The sequence below is a fragment of the Bactrocera tryoni genome, chromosome 1, assembly GCF_016617805.1.
Source record: "Bactrocera tryoni isolate S06 chromosome 1, CSIRO_BtryS06_freeze2, whole genome shotgun sequence".
NCBI classification, from domain to species: domain Eukaryota; kingdom Metazoa; phylum Arthropoda; class Insecta; order Diptera; family Tephritidae; genus Bactrocera; species Bactrocera tryoni.
In genome coordinates this window covers 78,399,089-78,421,453 of record NC_052499.1, presented here as the reverse complement: position 1 = coordinate 78,421,453, position 22,365 = coordinate 78,399,089, and the positions used below count along the sequence as shown (strand labels likewise).

The window sequence follows — 22,365 nt, the reverse complement described above, 5'->3', positions numbered from 1 at the left end:
GTGTGTATTGCTTGAAAATTGTGTAAATGATGATTATTGCTTCTATTTCTGGCACAGTTATAGGTACTTAATTCTTAAATATTACGTATGCTTACATATAGTATTTAAAAATATTTAAATATGTACATATGAGCTTTCGCCAAAAATAATATTTGTTTATATACCGCTTTGTTTATATACATACATATTATTTGCATAATATTGGGAAATGAACTTAGCTCGTTGGATAATATTTTTCTTTCACTCAGTACATTGTCTGATGTGCTAAATAAGATTGTTAGTCTTACTTTTATTTTTTCAGACTTAAGCTGAAAGACTTAAAACAATAAACACTACTTATTAAAGGTATGCGCTTGTGGTTGAGTAGAATAACTGTAAATTTTAGATCAAAAAAAAAAATTGGATAATTTTTGAAAAAAAAGAAACTATTGTATTGAAACCCAAACGAACGATGAAATAGCAAACAGTAAAGGAGACATAATTTACGAGCGATTTGAGGTCATGAAAAGGTAAAGGATGGGTCGGTTGAATTTTTAAAGGTTAAGCATTATATATCTCGAATTTCCGGCAAAACCTACGAGTTCCATAGAAAAACGTTGTATGGCAATGTTGTAGGTAATGAATGGATTTATGATTTTTGTGTATAAACTTTTTTCACATAATCTCAAAATTTATGTGAAGATTTTAAATAAACAAGTTTTTGAGCTTTTTATTTGTCTGATAGGAATGGCTTATCTCGATTTCCGGTAAAATAAGGAATCCTGTTATATGGCAATGTTATAGGCAATGAAAAGATATATTACTTTTGTTTCAAGACATTTTTCACATAACCACAAAATTTATTTGAAAATTTCAAGTAGAAAAACTTTTGAGTCTGATATTCGCTAATAGCTGCAATAAAAGAAAACAGCTCAAAAACTAGTTCGGAACTAATACACTCTGATCATTTATACTTATATGTACATATATACTTAAAGGGGTCTCTAACGTTTCCTTCTTGGTGTTACAAACTTCGTGGCAGACTTAATATACACTGTTAAAGGTACAAAAACAAAACCAATTTTCTTATGCTCAACATTTTTTCAACAAAAACAGTATAACATTTTATTTAAAAAAAATCCATAAAACATACTTCCGAAAACATTTTATGTTCTGTACTCTGCTTTTACATTCCATATTGCATTTTGATTTCTTACTATCTCTTAAAAATTGTCAATAAAAAATACAAATTTTATTATTATTAATTTTTGTGGTTCATAACTTATGGTTTTATCAGCATTTTTACACATTCCTTCGGCATTTCTATGTCACCATTAGCCACGATTGTGGAAATTTTCTTATCAAACCAAAAGCAATTGATTTATAATGCAATTATAATGCATTAAAATGTAATTGGTTGCTGTTGTTTGAACAAAGACAAAGCTGCATTAAATGAATTGTTAAACACATACGAGTATTTAGGACTGCGATTAATAACACACAACCATACAAAATTATACAAAAAAAAATATTTTTTTTTGTAAGATTGTAGAAAAGGTATTTTCTTGGCTCAAGACTGAAGAAAATATCAACTGAACTCAATATTCATTTTTATCAACTTTGTCGCAAGTTTCAGAGAACAATCTTGGCCAAGGCAACGCTTGCTACCATAACTTTGTAACTTTTGGTTAACATGGAGAAGCCAAGCCCCTAGTGCTATTAAAATTATGACCCTCTTTGGGTTAAATTCAGCCATTCAGGCATAAGACTCAGTAGTAAATTTTATTATTTTGATCAATACTTTTGCAGTCAAAGAATGAAAGAACAATGAACATCCCAATAACCCTAAAGATCACATGATGAAAAAGAAACAACAGACTCGGATGATTTACCCAACGAATTAATTAGTAGTAGAAGACGAAATTATCCTCAAAGCAGACCTCGCGACTAATTTACTCCTAATTAGTAAATTTTCTAGCATGCCATTTTTCATATAAAAATCAACTATTTTGCGTAAATTTTCACTGAAATTGGTTTCTGTTCCAACTGTTAGTGGCCAGCGATAAATAAAGCCTACTACATATCGAGTAGCAAGCCAAAATTTTGAACAAAATGCTCGCCGAAACTAGCCTCAAACAAGAAAGCTTCGAAAACATTCTCTCGAAAATTTGAAAATAAATTTACACACATACATAAGTTCATATATATTCTGGATATGATCAGTTTATAAAATTTTATGTTAGTATGGAAGCCGAAATATAGAACTTTTCAGGTCTTTTGAGACACATATGAGAATAAAATATGGGAGAAAAATAGCTTAATAAAGCAACTAATGGCGAAATACCTTTAAAGCTTGGCATTAAGTTTAAAGTTAAAGGTGTACTCTATATAGAGAGAAATGTAGATTTACAAGCGCTAACGGTATTTATTTAAGGCTAAAATAGCAGAACGAAAGTTAGTATGCAGATCTATATAAGTAAGCATATACCATAGCCATACATGTATGTATATATGTATATATCCAAATTAAGTATTTTAAAAATACGCAAAAAAGTTCTGTTAAGCATCAAAATGCCACTTCTTGTATACACAACTATTTATATGTACATATATACATATATACATTCATACATTTGCACATGCATCAATATCCACAAGCCGACGAGCAGCCAACAGAAAATTTGTCCGACTCAGCACATTTGTGACTTTGACCAATTTAACCAAACAAAACGGCACTGCAGCCAGCTTACTTAAAGCCCCCACCGTCCCTGGTATTTTCCCCACATTGTTTATTATAGGCATTGCTCTACATACAACGGCATGCAACTTAGCAGAGCTTAATGTGGCAACTGTTGCACTTATTTGCGTAAAGCATTGAAGGTTGCAACGAGTGCAAAAATTATGCTGTAACCAAGTGTCAGTGCAGTGAACCATCATTGCATGCGCGTAAATCTACACACACTCCTACATATGCATATACATATATACAAGTGTTGAAGTGTGCCGTTTTGCATAGTAAAAGCATGACGTTGCAACGACCGTCGACACACACAAAGGTGTTGAAAAGTGAAGAAAGCGAAAGCAAGAAAACAAGCTAAACTGAAATTCTTGTGAATGTAAGAGAAAATTACGCACACACACACACACATTTGCTTGTAGTCATTACTAAGCAACAATTCCGTTTCATTGCTTTTGCTAATCTGTTGCTTGCTGGTGCTTGCAAATGACGAAAACCTTTCCGCCCTTGACCTTATTCGCCGTGCAACAGATTGATGGCAAGTCAACTACAATTGACACGTGTGGCGCAAACACACATTTCTTCCGCCAAAAGTGCGACGCATCCCAACATTCGCACAATGGCCGTAACATAATGATGATGATAATGGATATGTTGCTTGCTGTGCCTGATTTGATTATAGCGCATAGGCTTATTTATTATCTTTTAGCTTTTGTCTGCGTTGAACTGTGCTGATGTGTCAAGTTTTGAGATTAGAAGGTACCAGACAGTTTGATGATGAGTTTCTTTTGCGCTTTTGTCCTTGTTTGAGATTTTTGCCTTTTCGTGCAACCAAATGTGAGCTCCATAGCTCCATACTCCTCTTTGGTATGTATACATCTGTGCGCTTAGGCGTTATTTATCATATATTCGAAAGTATTAAAGTACTTTTCATATGACGATGAGTATTCTATAAGTAAATAAACAGTAACTAGAACTCATCAGCTGAAATTTATGGGTTTAGAATTTGATTGTTTTTGGCTTCGAAATTAATAAATAAGTTAGTGCCTTTGAAACTCATTTAAAAAGTGAAAGTAATAGCCTTTAAGGTAAAAGTTTAATAAATTTTTTTCGGCGCAAGTTTTTCCTCATGTTCTCTTTATAATTGAATATATTTCTTAAGATGTTATATCCGCTTCTAAGTCAGAGAAAACGCTTTATTTCTGATTTTTTGGAACATTAATTTTTTTATAGATAAATATCCGAATTTCATATATGTTCTTAAATAATCGGCGATACATTTTTAAAAAATTTGCATTCCTTTCTTTCCGCAGCCGAACTTCAGGGGAACCTCCGCAAATAAGGTCTTTGGCAAAATTTTGATTCTTAAAACTATCTGAAGTCCAAAAGCAAAAATATTTCAATATTATTATTATTATAAATGAATACCGGTAATGAGGGAAGGACTCGTCAAATTTTGATTGCTGAGAAAATCGCGGCTCTAGAAAACAAGAACATTTTTTGGCATTTATTTTTTGATGATTATTTCTTTCAAATGTTGGCCGTGGTCTATTCATTGTAATCAATTTTCGATGACTTGTTGAAGCTTTTCGGCTGGTAACTGGCGAATGTCACGCCTGATGTTTTGCTCCAAGACCCGAATCGAAGCGGGATTAACCGCTTAGGCTTTACATATCCCCACAGGAGAAAGTATGACGTTGTGATATCACTTGATCTTAGCGGCCAATCAACAGGGCCAAAACGTTAATTTATCTGCTCACAGTGTTCTCTCAGTAAATTCATTGATTGATGCGATGTGTGAAAAGTGGCACCGTCTTGTTCAAACCAAATGTCACCGAGATCACGAGTTTCAATTTGAGGCATCAAATAGTCGGTTATCATGGCGCGAAATGGTCGCCATTGACGGTTAAGTTCTCAACGGCATCATTCTTTTTAGGTCGATGATTCCACCGGCCCATAAACCACACTAAGCCGTTGTTTTTTTTCTGGTTGAAATGACAGTTCTTGAATCTCTTCAGGTTGCTCTTCGTCCCAAAGTGGCAATTTCCCATGCTTACATACCCATTGTGCCAGTAATGAGCCTCATCGCTGAACAAAATTTGGCTCGAAAACAACGGATATTCTTGGAACTTTTCAAAAGCCCATGGAAAAAAGCGATGCCATTTGGGAAGGTCGAGTGACTTCAGTTCTTGCACAAGCTGTATGCTTTCAATTTAAGATCTCAAGTCGTTCCATACCTCAGTCCGAGTTGCTGCGATCGCCGCCAAATCGCCGGTCTTCGTGTACACTCTCAGCTATGACGGCTATATTTTCTTCACTGCGTGCTGGACGTGTTCTATTCGATCGAATATTATCCACCAATGAATGCTGGGTCTCAAGATGAATGATGCTGTTGCGAATAGTACGCTCAGTAGGCCGATTATGTTGACCATAAGTTGAAGGAAGTGCGCGAAACATATTCTTTACAGAACGTAAATTTTTGTAATAAAGTTGTACGATTTGTAAACGTTGTTCAGACGAAAGTCTTTCCCTGATAAAATACCAAACAATACTAAACCAATATAACAGAAAAGCTTGAAACGACTCAAGCGTGATCTGTCAAAAAAATACTTTTGAAAAAAATAACTCTGCTCGGATCACCCGTTACTTTTATTTATACTATAATCTCAACTTTCTTTCAATTTTCTCTATGTATGTATAGTACACTTCCGTAATATATCTTCCTTATCTATTACCTCAGGGTCCAATGTATGAAGCTTGAGAGATTTACTCACTCACTTACTTTCGAAATACAACGTCATATTTACCAAACCTTTGTTACATTAAACATATTTAATATATAGTATGTAATGTATGTCATGTGTATACCACCGTCAGAAATTGTATTGTTTGCATTTTAGACATCTCTACAGTCCTATATTCTTACCACACACAATTGTCACATGAATAAAAAATCACTAAAAATCACAATAACTTTAAACACGGTGGAAACTTTAACTAAATAAACACAGAACTATAAAAAATGTTTGGGTTACCAGAAGTCGAGGCTTATCAATACCTGCATACACTAAGAGTCTAAGGTACGCTTTTAACAAAATAAAATAAATAGTAAGATAATAAAATAGTGTTCCTCCAAGTGGAAATACCAACTACACGTCTAACAGATGTGTTTGTTTAGTTAAACGGAGCTAAATACAGTTGCTTAGAGATGCCTATGTATGTAGCAGGGCCTAATAAAATTGGGCTTATCTGCTTATTGCGACACTCAGCACCCGGCAATTTTAAAATCGATTCAATGGAGTTTTACTATGATTTCTTAACTCTATGGGCTGGCAGATGTCGCGTCGTTATCATAGTCTGACTACAATAATACTTGGAATTAGAATTTTCATTCACTCCAATCAGCAGCTGTTGCATGCATACATATACTTAATATACATATGTTTTTTTATTTTCCAAATTTTTTATTCTCTTTTTATTCTCAAAAATACCAATTTTACTCAAAACAAATCTAAATGCAAAATATGCACTTTAAGTTTAATTTTGCTCATAAAAATCTGTTTCGCCTTTAATTCAATTAAGTCTGAAACGTTTATGTCAGATTATCGCTTCGATTATCAATTAGATTTATGGCGTGAAATTGGCCGTAAAAAATAATTATTATTATTCAGCAACGCAGGTGGTCGTTGAACAAAAGGCAGCAACACACCGTTAACGCTATTGAGGAATCATTTAGGTTAGGTGTGCTTGCTGAAAGTAGGGGCTCAATTAAAATTTGATGAGCAAAAAATATGCACGATTAAAAAATTCACAAATGACAAATGATGCCCGGCAATTTATTAAAAATAAAACAAGCAAATTAGATATTGAAATAAATTTTAATTTGCCAATTTTTTTATTAGTTTTCAAAATTTTGTCGTCTTAATTATTTTTACTACCAAAATGAGTAAAATTTGTTATGTTTTGTACACTCACATAACTTATTTAAATTTACGATCTATGCTCAGTCTTGAATAGCTCGACTTCTTTTTTGAAGACATAAGGGCCGATGATTCCACCGAACCGCAAACCACACCAAACCGTTGTTTTTTCTGGACGAAATGGCAGCATCTAAATCTCTTTTGATTACGCTTTGGCGCCAATCCTCTAATTTTGTTTTTTTCACATACCCATTGAGCCAGAAATGGGTCTCATGGCTGAACAAAATTTGGCTCGAAAACGTCAGATCTTCTTAGAGCTTTTCAAGAGCCCATAGAGCGACGCGTTGTCGCTTGGGAAGGTGGAGTGGCTTCAGTTCTTGCACAACCTATATTTAATTTCAGATCTCGACCTAAAATGCGCCTAGTCCTTCCATACGAATGGACTCTCCACGGTTTTCGTGTACACTCTCAGCTACGACGGCTATATTTTCTTCACTGCGTGCTGGACGTGTTTTATACGGTCGAATATTATCCAATAATGAATGCTTGGTCTCAAGATGGGGGATGGTGTTGCGAATGGTACGCACAGTAGACCGATTATATTGACCATAAGTTGAGCGAAGCGCCTAAAACGTGAATCATCGTAATAAGGTTGAACGATTTGTATGCGTTGTTCAGGCGTTAGTCTTTCTGTGAAGAAATGCCAAATAATACAAAGCAAATATATTTAACATGACAGCTTGACACGACTCAAGCGTGATCTGTCATAAAAAGGCTAATGAGAAAACCAGCTCTACTTGGATCACCCGTTATTTAGAAGCTCACCACCATTTCCTAATAATCTAAATAAACTAGACTATATCCTCCCAATATTAGATTTCTGTAGTGACCTCTAAGAAAGAATACCCTCTAGACATGACTGGAGATGCAGTTTAGTTTATGGGAGGAGAATACTATCTCAATATATTCTAAATGGTGTAAAATGGGCTGCGGTCTTGGGATAGGGATATCCTCCGAGGAGGCTATACTTTCGTCTACCAAACTCAACTAGCTTTTTCCAAACGAAAGTACAAGGCATAGAAAGCCTGTAGAGATGGATGCAGAAAGAGACCATTTACACAGACAGTCGTCACCAAAGACCATTTACTGCTTTGTAAACAAATATAGTAAGGCTTTAAGCTCACTGGCAGGTCAACTCAACTTGTCCACAATTCGCGTTCCGGATCGCAGTAAAAATTTGGCAACGAAAAAGCAGACGAATTGTCTATGTTTGAAGCCTTTTTAAAAGAAACCGTGGCAGAGACAATAGCATAACCACTAGAAACGATTAAGATAGAGCTCAATACACAATTTGAACAAATAATTAAAAATATATGGAAATCTACAACCAAATGCGGGGTAAACAGATATGGCTAAATTACGGCAAGACAAAAACTAAGAACTTATTACATACGTACTGGAAAAGTATATACAGACTTACAGCTACCATAACGGGGCGTTGATAATTTGAAAAAGGGTATGCTTTATATAAACACTTGTCGTAGCTACAAACTCGAAAGGAGCCAGGAAACGATTCTATACTTTCTCTATGAGTGCCCAGTTCAGACATCAAACTCTTGGAACCCATCAGATAAAAAACCTTGATTGTCTATCTACAAAAACCATAAGCGGAGATAAGCAGTTTAATTGAAGAATCCAATGGTTTGAACACAACAATGAAACGTGATATGAAGATATAAGAGCGGCATTCCTACTAACCTAACTACCTTATGTGCGCTACAAAGCTTGCGGTAAACTTAATACGTCTTGTTTAGAGTAAACATATTAACAAATTAATTTTCAAGTTGTACTGAGTCATTGTCAGCTGATAATTGTTTATGAATTGGCATATGTTCCCCCTCGAATTGCTACTGCCGCTATTTTACGAACCTTAGCGGAGATTAGATAACTTTCGATAAATGAGCCGTCGATTAAAGTCCACTTGTGCCTTCCAACATTCTTTGTGATGTATACAATGTGACAAAAAAATACTCGCAAATTGTAATTTAATTGAATATTATTGAAAAAAAATATATTTTTTCAAGTTGGTAGGACTATCCTTAATTGCTGTGCCAAATATGAGCACAATCTGTCAATCCGTTTGTTTACAGCGGCTGCTTAAGTATGTACACCTCAATGGAGTGCGGCGATTTTTACAATGGATAGAAATATCGAACAAAGCATTTGTGTCAAATTTTCTACTTCTAACCAAATTTCGTGTGCGGAATCGTTGCGAATGTTGGAAAAGCCATATGATGACTCAAAAACACAAGCTTACGAGTGGTACGATGCTTTCAAAGAAGGCCGAGAGGTCGTTTAAGACATGCCTGGTTCTGGACGGCCTTCGACCTCTTCAATTGTTGAAAATATTAAAAAACAAGAAAAAACGTTAACTTCGGCTGCACCGAAGCTAATATACCCTTCACAGATTACATTGGTGCCTTAGAAAATAATTTATACCAAATTTCGTAAAGATATCTTGTCAAATGCAAACGTTTTTCATACCAGCATTTGATTCCGATCGTTCAGTTTGGATGGTAGCTATATGCTATAGTAAGCCGATCTGAACAATTTCTTCAGATATTACATTATTTTTACAAACAATAACTCATACCAAATTTCGTAAAGATACGTTGTCAAATGTGAAAGTTTTCCATACAAGAACTTTTTTCCGATCGTTCAGTTTATATGGCAGCTATATGTTATAGTGGTCCGATATCGACCGTTCCGACAAATGAGCAGTTTCTTGAAGAGAAAATGACGTTTGCAAAATTTCAAAAGGATATCTTAAAAACTGAGGGACTAGTTCGTATATATACAGACAGACGGACGGACAGACGGACAGACAGACAGACGGGCATGGCTAAATCGACTCAGCTCAACATACTGATCATTTATATATATACTTTATAGGGTCTCCGACGCTTCCTTCTGGGTGTTACAAACTTAGTGACAAACTTAATATACCCTGTTCAGGGTATAATTAAGGATATAATGCTTGAAAATCGTCAGACAAGTGTTTGAGAGTTGGCAAGAGAGCTCGAAATCTCTCGCAAGTCCGTTCGAATGATTTTCCGGGCACTTTTTTATCACAATATATTAAACACACATATAACATAACTCAGCAGAAAAGACAACTTGCCTATCAATATACACATGTTATTTGTTTTTCTTTATCGCATTCTAATGTAAAAAAACACCAAATAGCTTTGATAACTCCGCAAAGTTATAATTATCAACGAACTGCCCTTTTTCACTCCAACACCGAACCCTGGAATATTTTTTTATCGCGTGAGATATTTGTTTTGTTTGCATCGCTGGTGGAAAAGCACGGCTTGCCAGGTGGCCATTGCGGGTCTACTATCTAGTACGCTTATGTATGTGTATATTTATTAATATTTCCTGTATCAGAATAAAAATACAAATATTAGCATATAAATATATATAACAGTAGTTAATTTGTCTGGTTTTACACTCAATTAAATAATTATTGACAATTTACCAATTTGCAGATAACACCAAACAATCAACGTAACCGGCAACAACCCACGACAACAAGAGCAACACAAACAAGCATACTTACAACAAGCTATAGCATTATTATATATGTAAAACAATAACAACAGGAACAAAGAAAAAACTGTGAAAGCTAAGGTAGCGTATAAAAATCGAACGGCGAAAGTCAACGTGCAACAAGCAAGCTCGAAAGCCCAGCCCAGCTGCAACTGCCGTGGCAAGAATCAGTGAGAGAATCTGACTTGTTGTGTCGCTTACAATAATTAACAACAACAACTGCAACAGGCGCTACAGCAGCAACAACAACCAGCAGCTTTCGACGTACAAACCGGCACGGCATAGACAAATACTAGCACCGTTAGCACAATGGCCTTAATTATGAAATACATTGACAGTATGCAGAGATATATGGACTCATATGGCGGTAAGTACCTCATGAACTACCGTTAGTCTTTCCGCGCGTGTGTGAGTGTGTTTGTAAAGAACTCGGCAGCGCCTAATTGATTAACTATATGTAATGCAAAAGGTGGAGAGTAGATTAGCGTAGAAAGAATTCCCTGTGGTCAGTGATTACTTTTTGCTTTTATGAAGGGATTTCGTATAAAAAATTGTCATGGAAAAATTGATTTAATGAAATTTCCAGAATTTTTAAAATATTGTGTTAATATATTACTAAGAATGAATGAAAGCTGCCATTATGAAAACTTGAATAGTGTAATAACGGGTTTTTCTTTAAGGGGGTATTCTGGTTTAGAAATCGAAAAAAAAAATTTTTTTTGCATATTTTTATAGTATAACCCTTCAAGAAAGTGTACCTAAGAGAATTAAAATTATTTTCCTGTTGCAGCTCTTTTTGTGACGCGCCGACAAAACCGTTTCGCTTTTCTAGAAACGATGTGCATAATATCTCAAGTTCTACTCAACCGATTCACAAGAAATTTTACACAGAGCTTTCTTATACATTATAGTATCGTATTACGAAGAGCTTTCGAAAGACTTTTTTTTTATTTTTAAAACATTCCGAACCACAAAAAAACTGGGAAAATACGAAACTTTTTTTTCAAACCACCACCATTTTGCAAATTTTTTATTTTTTTTTTCAAAAACGTTTCGTAGTGCGATAACTACACTTTTACTCTTCACGGATTTTGCATAAATTTTAATTTTAGGTCACGGATAGGATTTATATCCTGCACACCAGTACAAGGCATTGTTTCATTAGTCTCTACTTCGCCGACCTGCAGTTTTTTTAAATTTAATTTTTTTTCTTATATTATTTATGTTTTGTATTCTTAGAATATAAATAAAAAGCATGTAAAAAAATGGATAGTCAAAATAATTTTTGATTTTTTTTTATCGCGTCAAAAAAATACCTAAAATTCGGGCTTCTAAACCAGGATACCCCCTTAAGTGCCTCTTAAAAAAAAATACTTGTTTTAAACTGAACATCTAAAACTATTACTCGAATCTAACAATATTCACAATATTCTAGAATTGTTATAGAATTAAATAAGACAATATAATTTTTTTCCAAACCGTGAAACCCATGTAATCCGTTAAGCCTTGGTTGCTCCGCTTCCTTTTTCCGAAAAGAATAACAAAGTGATTTAATTTGACTCTATTAAATTTGTGTTTTCAAAATAATTTTGGAGAATGTCAGCGAATTGTATAATTTCTGTAGATAAAAATCGTGTTGCTTGGGGTAACGAAGATACGACTGTCATAAAACGGCATTCGTTACTCACTAATTCACTATCTGTCTGTATACGAATGTACGCGAAGGAGTCGCACAGTTTCTGAGTTATCGATGTAAAGTTTTAGACACTTCCTATTATACATATATGGTATATATACCGGGGTTTTCGGTGGAGATGATATGATTTCCAAATGTCGTTTCGAGAATTTGTAATATAATATGATCTGTGATTTCTCTTATTATATTTAGTATATATGCAATTCCATCAGGGAAAGATTTGCGCAAGACCAACGATTATAGATTCAATTTTTTTATCAAAAAAACAAACGTTCCCCAATTGCATATTTTCGTGCACTTTTATGGTCGTAATAATCGTCCAAACTGTGCTCGCTATTCGTCGAATTGTTGAAAATTTCGAGCGTGCAATTTCTTTAAATAATGTTCAAGTGCCAATAAGCCAAAGAACCGCTCGAATTGTTGAAAATATTGCTGCCGTTCAGCCAATTGTTGCTGAACTCTGCAATTTGTCGATTCCAAGACGCTCTGAAGTATTTGGACTGTCTCATACCATAACTTGACGGATTTTCAGAAAGGATTTGAGCTTGCATCCATATAAAATTGTGCTCACTCATGAACTGAAGCCATTGCACGACCGTTCAGATTTTGCTATGGAGTAACTTGAAAACCATAGCGATTTTATTAAGAAAATCATCTTCACCGCTGGGGCTCACTTTCATCTAAGTGTTGCGGCAACTAAAAATCTGTCGATTCTGGTCCGAAACAAATTCACAAATTATCCATGAACAACCATTGCATTCACCTAAATTGACGGTTTGGTGTGGTTTTTGGTCTGATGGAAGCTGGTGACACCGTTACTGTCAAAGGAGAACGGTGTAGATCAATGACAATCAACTTTTTCTGGGCACAATTGGAAAAAGATGGTCTTGACAAAATCTGGTTCCAAGAAGACCTGGCTACGTGTCACACAGCAAGTGCAACAACAAAATTATTGCAAGAAAAGTTTGGATATTCGATTATTCCAAGAAATTGGGACATTGAATGCCCTCTAAGAAGTTGTGATTTAACGCTATTAGACTATTTCTTATAGGGTTATTTGAAATCATTGGTTTTTAGCAATAAACCAGACTTTTTTCAAGTTTTATAAGTCAATAATGAACGTGCTATTTATGACATACGACTTGATTTCTTTCAAAAGTAGTAGCTTTTGTTTTTTTTTGTGGAAAAAATAACATCTCACTTATTAGAAAATCCTGTATAAATGGTCGGCGTTGAGCTCAGTCGTTTTATTCATGTATGTACCTCTGCAGGCTTAGTTTCTGTGATACGGATCTGAATTTTTTTACACGTTCTTTTCTACCCAAAGAAGCCACTTTTAGGAACTGCCGATTTTGGTCCACTATAGTATGTAGCTGTAACTCTGTGGCAACATTGTCAGGCTGAATTCCAGTGATGAATGAAAACAACAATAACTTTTCAAACGATTTCAATTCTTTCTTCACTACACAAGTTGGTTCCGATTCAACACGAAGTGAAACGAACTCGTCAGCTAGGATATAGCTTTTCATTCAAAGTCGTCTAATACCTTTTTTAATTTTGTAATGGGAGTAGATGTGTTTTTTATTCTAAAATAAGTGTTTAACTGAAGTAATTATGTATTGCTGATATGCTCATTTCTTCAATATGCCATTCTTTGTCATAGCTTCATTATATCGAGCGCTTCATTACAAAAGAGCAACCAAAATTAGTAAAATGCCAAAAATCTAAAAAAATATATAAATATTTAATGCTAAAAGGTAAATCACTACGTGACAACACACATATGTATATGGACAGACATTAGTATGTTTGTATGTCAAATCGCCGGTAGCTTATGAAGCAACACTTGTTTGCCGCACCATTGTGTGTATTTGTACATGGAAGTAAGCTTCAAATATTCGGTGCGTTGATTATACTCATAGCCAGCACAATGCCATATAATATATATTTGATTGCGCCGCGTTGTCAGTCTCAAAATTTGTCAACATGCGAATACGCGATCGGCGCGCGGCAAAATAACACTATGTGTTACGTGTGTTTGACTGTAAGCCCATTAATCAAGCGGTTATCGTGGCAGCAAATCCATATTGAAGAGGCATGGCGACAAATATAACAAAAACCACACCCAGCTTTGTGCAAAATCGCTAAAGTGCATAAATAAGCATGTGTGTGTGTATGTTGGTTACGCATACGCCCTGGCACCCACAAGCATTAGTATGTAGCAAAGGCATGAAAAGAACTGTAAACTGTTTGTAAAACTCAACAATCGTGTGTCGTCTTATCAGTTTTGCAAGCAAATATTCAAAGCGCGTTATTTGCCTACATTTTTACAAATGTGTATGTGTGTATGTGCGCTTACCAAATTTACGATTATGTAAGTTTAAGTTTTTTTTATATATAATATTTCAACATCTTTCTTGCTTTACACCACATTTCGCATTCAAAGCACCCGCCGATTCTGATCGTTTTGAATCGTTTTGGATTTTTGACAAATGACAGCATCGTCAAGTGGCGACAGCACGGCATGTATTCATAATTGTGCGGTGCGCTGGTTGTTTTTGTGTCGGCTGTATTGCTCTGTTGTGGCTGTTTATTGATTTCTTTTAGTCCATAATTCTCGGACTTTGCCGTAATGAAATTATAAAACTTAATTTTGCATATTCTGAGCACCAGTCAATCAAATATCAACAAAAAAAAAAAATGTGAAGGTTCATTAGCTTAGGTTAGGTAGAAGAGGTTTAGGTTAGATTAGGATAATCTGGTAGGCCAATAAGCCACGCTTAGATCAGTTTTAGTTCTATGCGAAATCAGATCGAGTTCAGTTGCTAGGTCCATGAAGAGTTGTCAGCCTTTAGGCTTTAGGTTTAGCAGAAGAGAACTGGTGTTTAATGTAGTAGTAGAATATAGTAACTACTTTCCCGCAGAAAATCAACGTCAACGTATAAAATATTTGGAATTCCTGAACTAAACTCGAAATAAAAAATAGGCTAAAATTTTCTCTCTTAACTCCCGAAATTTTAATTAGAAATCATTATACAAACGCCAACTTTGATCTTTTATCAGCGACTGAGTCCAGAATTGTTTAACAATAAAAGTTCGTTTGAAGAAAAAACTTGTCTTTTTTATGTTAGTTTTCCTCTCTTCTGTTCCGATTAAACACGTAGTGAAACGAAGTCGTTCGCCACCTGATGTTTTCAACGCAGAGACGATCTTTTGATCTCTTCTTTTGATCATCTCGACACGAAGTGAAGTGAAGTCATTATCCTATCTGAATATATCTTACGCAGTGAGACTATCTGGTTTCCTTTTCTACCACCAATTAGTATCTTATCAAAAATGAAAGATCTGGCTGATAATCGAAGAAATTTTATATACTCTGACCCAAAATACTTCTTTCAAATATTCCAAGACCATGCTCAGCGCTTTTTTGTTCTCATTCAACCTTCGAGTATAATGAGAGAACAATACATTGTCGAGGAAGGACTTTAAATTTTAGTTGCCTGCTTAGTCTAAACTTTAGACTCTAAAGTAACAGTTACTGCTTGATTTCTTTCCAAACCTAAACTACTGAGAGTCACAACGAAGACTTTCTTCAATGTTATGACAGTAAATTCTTTTCTCCAACTGTCAAATATTAACGCTGCGCTTTCTTTGAAACTTCTATCCGGTTAAGCGCCCTTGTCTAATGCCTAAAATCCTCCTAAAGGATGACTACTTCTCTTGTCCTTAGCAACTGAATTCCATCTGGTTTCGCAAAGAGCCAAAACTGGTCTATGCGTGGCTTATTGGCTTACCAGATTAAGCTAACGTAAGCTTCATGTTTAGATTTTGTAAATATAAAATCAAAGTTCTTTTCACAACTTGGAATATATTTAATCGAAATTTTTTACTTCAGCGCCACCTAGCGGGATAATTTCCCTTCCACAGCAGTCGCTCCCTCTCTCTTCCAAAAACGCATACAAATATTTTTAGCATTAGTCAAACGAGATCATAGAGTCGTTTATCGGTAATATTGCCAAACATACGTACATACATACATATGTACATACTCGTCTATATCCGCTTGTGAGCTGATCTTCAGTGAAGCACATGTTTACATTCACCATATGTTTTGCATGCTCGTAACAGCCGCGCTTGTGTTACATATGTTTGCTAATGCGTATTCATGATGTGCCCGTGCCACCTATGGCCAACATTGACCGAACCATGGGCTATTATTAATTACTACTTATGTGCTAACTTTTTTTAAGTGCTATGACAAACACAAATGGCACCAAAAACAAAGCAAATTAACGAATTTGTAGATGGAGAAAAGAGAAAATTTTGTAAACTATTGGCCAACAAGAGAAAAATCCGACGCTTACGCCATTCAAGGTTAGTCCAATTAACACCCCAAAAAAAAGAAAAAAACATAGTTCGAAGGCTGCAAAATGAATATGCAAACACAGATTTGGTGCCAAGTGTCAACGACTTACTTATCATTGACGAAAATTGTTACGAATTTACATTCGTAAAAATAAAATGTTTATGAGCTTGAAGTGAGCTTAAAGCTGCATATAAAATATTTTAGTTCATCTTTGCACTTTATGCTGTCATTTAAACTTAAAGCACACTTTCATAGTCATAAAGTTAAAAATTAAATTTTAATTTGACAATTATATATATGTATATATTTTTGGAATTGCTTTAAGCCAGCTGTTAAGTAGTATTTTTATTTTATTTCTTTTTAATATGCCTATGGTAGCTCTCAGCTTTCTTTTCTTTTCTTTCATTTATTTGTTTGAAATCACTAGTAAACCTTTCTAAACAGGGGATATAACCCTGTGAACGCAAAAAGCGATTTTTTTGCACATAGGAGTATGTATGTATATCGTATTTGAAAATGTACTCCGAAAATATGAAGTTAATGTGGCAAATAGTTTCGTGATAAGAGCGTGGTTTTAAAAAAAAACTTAACTTGTGATGTTTTATCTTCTCACAAAATGCTGCATTTATTCTGTCCTATGCTCTGGCTGCAGGTTTTCCCCTCAGGCTCGTCTGTTCTTTTCTCAGAATATTGTCTTCTTACCAGAAAAAAGTAACGTATTCTCTACCCTGCTCATGTAAGCATGAAATTAGCCAAGCGCAAGTTTACTTATCAATTTTGATAGCTAGTTTTATCCCTCAAGCCTCTCTACTTATTATAAAATTATAATGAATCGGACAATTTTGGAAAAAAAAATGCTGAAGTGTAAATTTCGTCGCAAAAACTACCTTTTATAGGAGGCCGCCCATTTTGTCAAGAATAAAAATTTTAAGTCAAATTTTTTTATTAAATTGAATTTTTTTATTTTTTTTTTAATAAATTTTATTTTATTATATTTTTTAAATTAAGTTTGATTACATTATTCAATTAAGTTATTCAAGTTACTTTCGATTATAGCGGTCATAAAATTTTTCAATATAATTTCTTTAAGACAATTTGCCCTTAGCGCCAAACCAGCCTAAAAGTTCACTCGGTTGATTGTCGAATGGACGAACCGGTGTGAAACGAACGAGCCGTGTTTCATACATTATCACATATCGATGGAAAAATTTGTTTTTATTACGATTGAACAGCTTCAAACACTCTTCAGCATTATCAATTGGTTTTTGTTGTTGATAGATTGTGAGCTCGCGCTGTACTCACATTTTCGCATACCTAAATATTCATTCACAATATCTGTATCCAACAAATATTTTTCTTAATATCCTTAGAGTCTCAGCTATCTCGAACAACTTCATTTTACGAGCATCCAAAATTATTTTGGGAATTTTTTGATGTTATCCTCGGTAACAGCCGCTTTTTAAGGCGTTCATCGTTCTCAGTCCTCATTTCGCCTCTTTTTAACTGACTAAACCATTTTTCAGAGGTTGATTTTCCTGGTGCAGAGTCCGAATAATGTACTCCAAGCCAAACCTTGCTATCAAAAACATTTTTTTCACCAAAAATCAATGCTTTATTTACACATGGAATTCCTTTTCGTTCATTTTTCATGAAATAACATAAATTGCTTCACTCAAATGTTATAGACTAATAGTTCGTTTGCTGAAAAATCATGCATCTCCTGAAGATTAATCTATTAAAAATAATGTGGAATTATTACCGATAGAGCCATCTATGTATTAGCCTACGAACATTTATGAAGAAAATAGTTTTAAGTAGAAATCCTGAAGAAAAAAATTATATTTTTCAATCAAAACAGAGGAAAATATCATATTAGAGGCTTTGGAAAACAGAAAAAAAAATTATTTAGGCATTTAAGAGAACTATTCCGATTGTCTTCAAGTATGAATTGAAAGCTTATAAACTTCAAAGTTTTGTCCGAAATTCAAAAACCCTTAAAAATATAATTGAAACCTTGAAAAGTTCAAACTTCTTCCTAAGGCAGCTATATAGTATAGTGGTCCGAAATCGGCGGTTTCGACAAATGAGCGACTTCTTGGGGAGAAAAGGACATGTGCAAGATTTTAGATCGATATGTTAAGAACTGAAAGACTAGTTCGGGTATATACTGATAGACGGACAAAGCTAAATTGACTCAGTTCACCACACAAGGATCGTTTATATATATACTTCTTCGTATTACAAACATCATGGCTAGCTTAATTCTGGATATACATAAATATATTTTTGAGTGTCTTCAAATAAGCAGAGACTGAGTTTGCAGAAATTCATGTGACTATCCGAAATTTTCCCGAACTCATTTCATGCAGATTACAAGGGAAATACTTGAAGACTCTCGCACCAACTTTGAAATGAAAATGCTACAAAGGTTATGTTTGTGTGTATTAAGATACTTCCAATATATGGTCTTCTAAAATGTTAGCTGCATTCCGAATTTAAATATCGCTTCATATCAGTTTCGGCTTTTTATTAGGTTATAAGCTAAATATTTCACAACCTGTTTAGAAATGTAACTAATGCTTAACTAAAATGTTTATATATATTTATATATTTTTTTGTGTGATTGTGCAGATCAACCTACCTAATGCCACTAGGCTTCACCTTTTTCCTAGTGCAATTGATTGAATTGAAATCAATGTCAACAGCATTACACTCAAATTATATTCGCTTTTGTTTGATCTGGTATGAAAGTACTCGCACGATATGGCGTTTCGAAACTAAACAACAACATCGCATTTCCTCCTCAACTCGACATCGGCATTAAAGTTGCTTTGAACTTGTTTGTGTCATTTCAGATTCAAGGACGAAGGATTGGCCGATGATGTCATCACCATTCCCCACATTAGCAGTTTGCCTCACATATGTTTACTTAGTTAAGGTGAGTGCCACGATTTATGCTTCTATAACACTAATCACATACTATTCATTATTTGATTTTTAATATTTACAATTAAACGCTAATAAATTTTATTTTCATTATTTAACATGTACTTTATGTCTACAAATGCACTCGTATGCCTAGTCATGCACATAAGCAACATGTGTGTTAGGCGTTAGAATGCCAGGAAGTTGCATATCATTGCGGTAGCTTTATTAGCTCCTATTATTGTTGTTGTCTTCCGTGAAGTGTTTTTAACTTTTGCAAAAGCGCATTATTTACAAGTGATTTAGAACGGAATAGAGTGGCAATTTTGTATAGTATATTTAACAAACTTAAAGCACTTAAAGTATATACCTGTATTAAAGCGGGTCGATTTTTTTCTAAGAAATGCTTATGCGGGAAATGTTCTGAGAGATTATTTCGAACAACTTTGTTTAAAGAGTACAGACCTTAAACCGGTTTCAAGCCAGCGGCTTTTAAGGCGAAATTTATTTTTAATGATTAATAAAATTTGCCTACATTTCGGCGCGCAGCCAAAAACTCCTAACGGTCGCAAATATTAAAAAAAATCAAGGAAACATTAAATTCAGCTGCCGAAGCTATTATAGCCCTCACAGGCGTATTTCTTATAGCATAAAAGGGTGTAAAAAGAACTTCGTTTTGGTTTTTTCCAGTCGTTTTGTATGACAGCTATATGCTATAGTAGTCCGATCTACATAATTTCTTGGTATATTGTAGCGATGTCTTGAGAAATAATCTATGCTGAATTTTGTGACGATACTTTGCCAAATAAAAAAGTTTTCTATATGAGGTCTTTAGTTAAATAGGTCAGTTTGTATGGAAGCTATATTCTATAGTTGTACGATCTGAAGAATTTCTTCAGCGATTATAGTGTTGTCTGAGATAACAATCTGTGCCAAATTTCGTAACGCTACCTTTTCAAATAAAAAAGTTTTTCATACAAAAGCTTGATTTTGAACGGTCAGTTCGTATGACAGCTATATGCTGTAGTGGCCCGATATTAGCGATTCCATCAAATGAGCAGCTGCTTGAGGAAGAAAGCTTGTGTACAAAATCTCAGATCAATATCTGCAAAACTGTGTGATAGTTTGGCGCATACACAGACAGGCAGAGGAACATGGCTAAATGGACTCAGCCCCTCAAACCGATCATTTATGTATGTGCATCTTTCCGCTATACAAACGCACATATTTATACAACTGTATAAATATAATAAAATTACGTAACAATAAACCAATAAGTTGTTGTTTTTGCTGCTACATGTATACAAATGTACAATATGTAATTGGCTTATAAGCAAGATGCTTATCGCTTAAGTTCAACTAATTGCCGGAATAAAGCGCTAATAGCTGCAACAACAACTTATAACATACAACAAACATGCAAGCATATATACATACTTACATACACGCACATATATATGCGATATGTATGTATAATTTAAGCATATGTAAAAAAAATCAACTGTCTGTGAATTTAGCGGCCTTCCGACACACCTGCTGTGTAACCAATAACTGTCTGACCACTGTCTCGTCTACATATTGTTTGCCCTGCTACATATGCCATATTACGTACAAATATACATCCATACACTGTGAAAATAACCATTAACGGCAGTCACAGCCGCATTGCAATTATATTTGTAGTTCATAGTACGCGACTCTATATGTGCTTAGTTACATATTTATACACATATGTGCATATGTATGCATGTTATATAACATATTTGCTCGAAAACATTGAGCGACAATTAGAATAGTTAGATAATGACAAAACACAGATCTACAATAACAATTGGATATAGTTAGGAAACAGTCGCATGCTAATAGGTATTGTATAACTGTAGAGGAAACCATTTAATAAATTGATTTTTCATTAGATGTAAACGAAATAATATGCAATTAAATATGTTATGTAATCAAGTTAATCTCATTAATTACAATTTTTTTTATAATTTATGAACACGCATCCTAATTTACATGGGCCTCCTAATCATCGAGCATGCTTTCGTCCGACCATATTCTACAAAGAAGCTGATGCATGCTCTTTATCAGTTCTTCAGCACCGTATTTGAATAGCTCGGTCGGCAATCCACCGGCCCCTGCCGCTTTGTCGCTCTTCAGACGAGTAATTGCTATTTGAACTTCTTCATGGTCGGGCAATGGAACGTCTGCTCCATTGTCATCGGCTGGGGAATCGATTTCACCATCTCCTGATGTTATACTTTCACTGCCATTCAGCAGTGGAGCAGCAGGAGAAATGTTCCCTCCATAATTTTCGTATTCTCTGCTTCAGTCACAAGATTACCTCTAGGGATTCTACAGGAGTATGCTCCGGTCTTGAAATCTTCGTTTTGTTGCCGCATCTTTTCGTAGAATTTTCGAGCATTACCCTATTATATAAATACTACCTGCTCATACATTCAATTATTATAGGAATCCCACACGCGCTGTCAATGAGTGTCAAACAAAAATATTACTCTCGATAATTAATTAAAAATTGTGTGTTTATCTGGGAAAATTTTTATCGACTAGATTGCATAATATGTATATACATATATTATCAGTTGAAAGCAACTTGAATATATGCAAAGTCCACTTCCATTTTAATTTCAATTTGCAGAATAATAACACATAATTGGGTTATGTATTTGTTTCCTACTACAAGTGATTTCGTAATGAGCAAAGGTGTCAGGTCCAAAGTTGATAAAAATAGAGCTAAGATCATAAGATCACCTTGTGTCTGCTGCTATTTTTTACAGCCTTGATTGTACTTAATAAAAACGTAGCACGCATTATTTTAGAGGTTATATCCGTATACGTATCCACCTGCAAGTAAAAATAAAAACAAAAAATTAATTTTCTCTCTTTTTATTTTTTTTATTATACATATGTATTACAAAAATAATGCACATGCGTAAGCGGTGTCTACGCCAATTAAGAAGAAGAAGAAGATCCATTTCGAGGTTCCCAAAGTGATGTTTTTCTCCAAGGCCTGACACGACTCTATTGAAAAGTACCTCTACTTGGATCACCCGTTAGATTTCAATGTACTTTACTAAACGCCGATTCATTTTGAAAAATCTTGAATCCA

The 22,365-nt window shown here is 34.6% G+C and overlaps 1 protein-coding gene across 9 annotated transcripts in view; it reads left to right on the top strand.

Moving 5' to 3' along the window:
* Positions 1 to 22,365, top strand: part of LOC120768081 (elongation of very long chain fatty acids protein AAEL008004) — a 142,396-nt gene that overhangs the window by 77,799 nt on the left and 42,232 nt on the right. For 7 of the 9 annotated variants that reach the window (XM_040094670.1, XM_040094613.1, XM_040094648.1 and 4 more), the window contains 2 exons: positions 10,188 to 10,615; positions 19,166 to 19,248. In XM_040094670.1, the coding sequence (XP_039950604.1) occupies positions 10,558 to 10,615; positions 19,166 to 19,248 (141 nt within the window). In that variant the 5' untranslated portion in view covers positions 10,188 to 10,557. Of the gene's footprint in view, positions 1 to 10,187; positions 10,616 to 19,165; positions 19,249 to 22,365 lie in introns of those variants that run through there. The other 2 variants (XM_040094679.1, XM_040094662.1) reach the window with 1 other exon arrangement.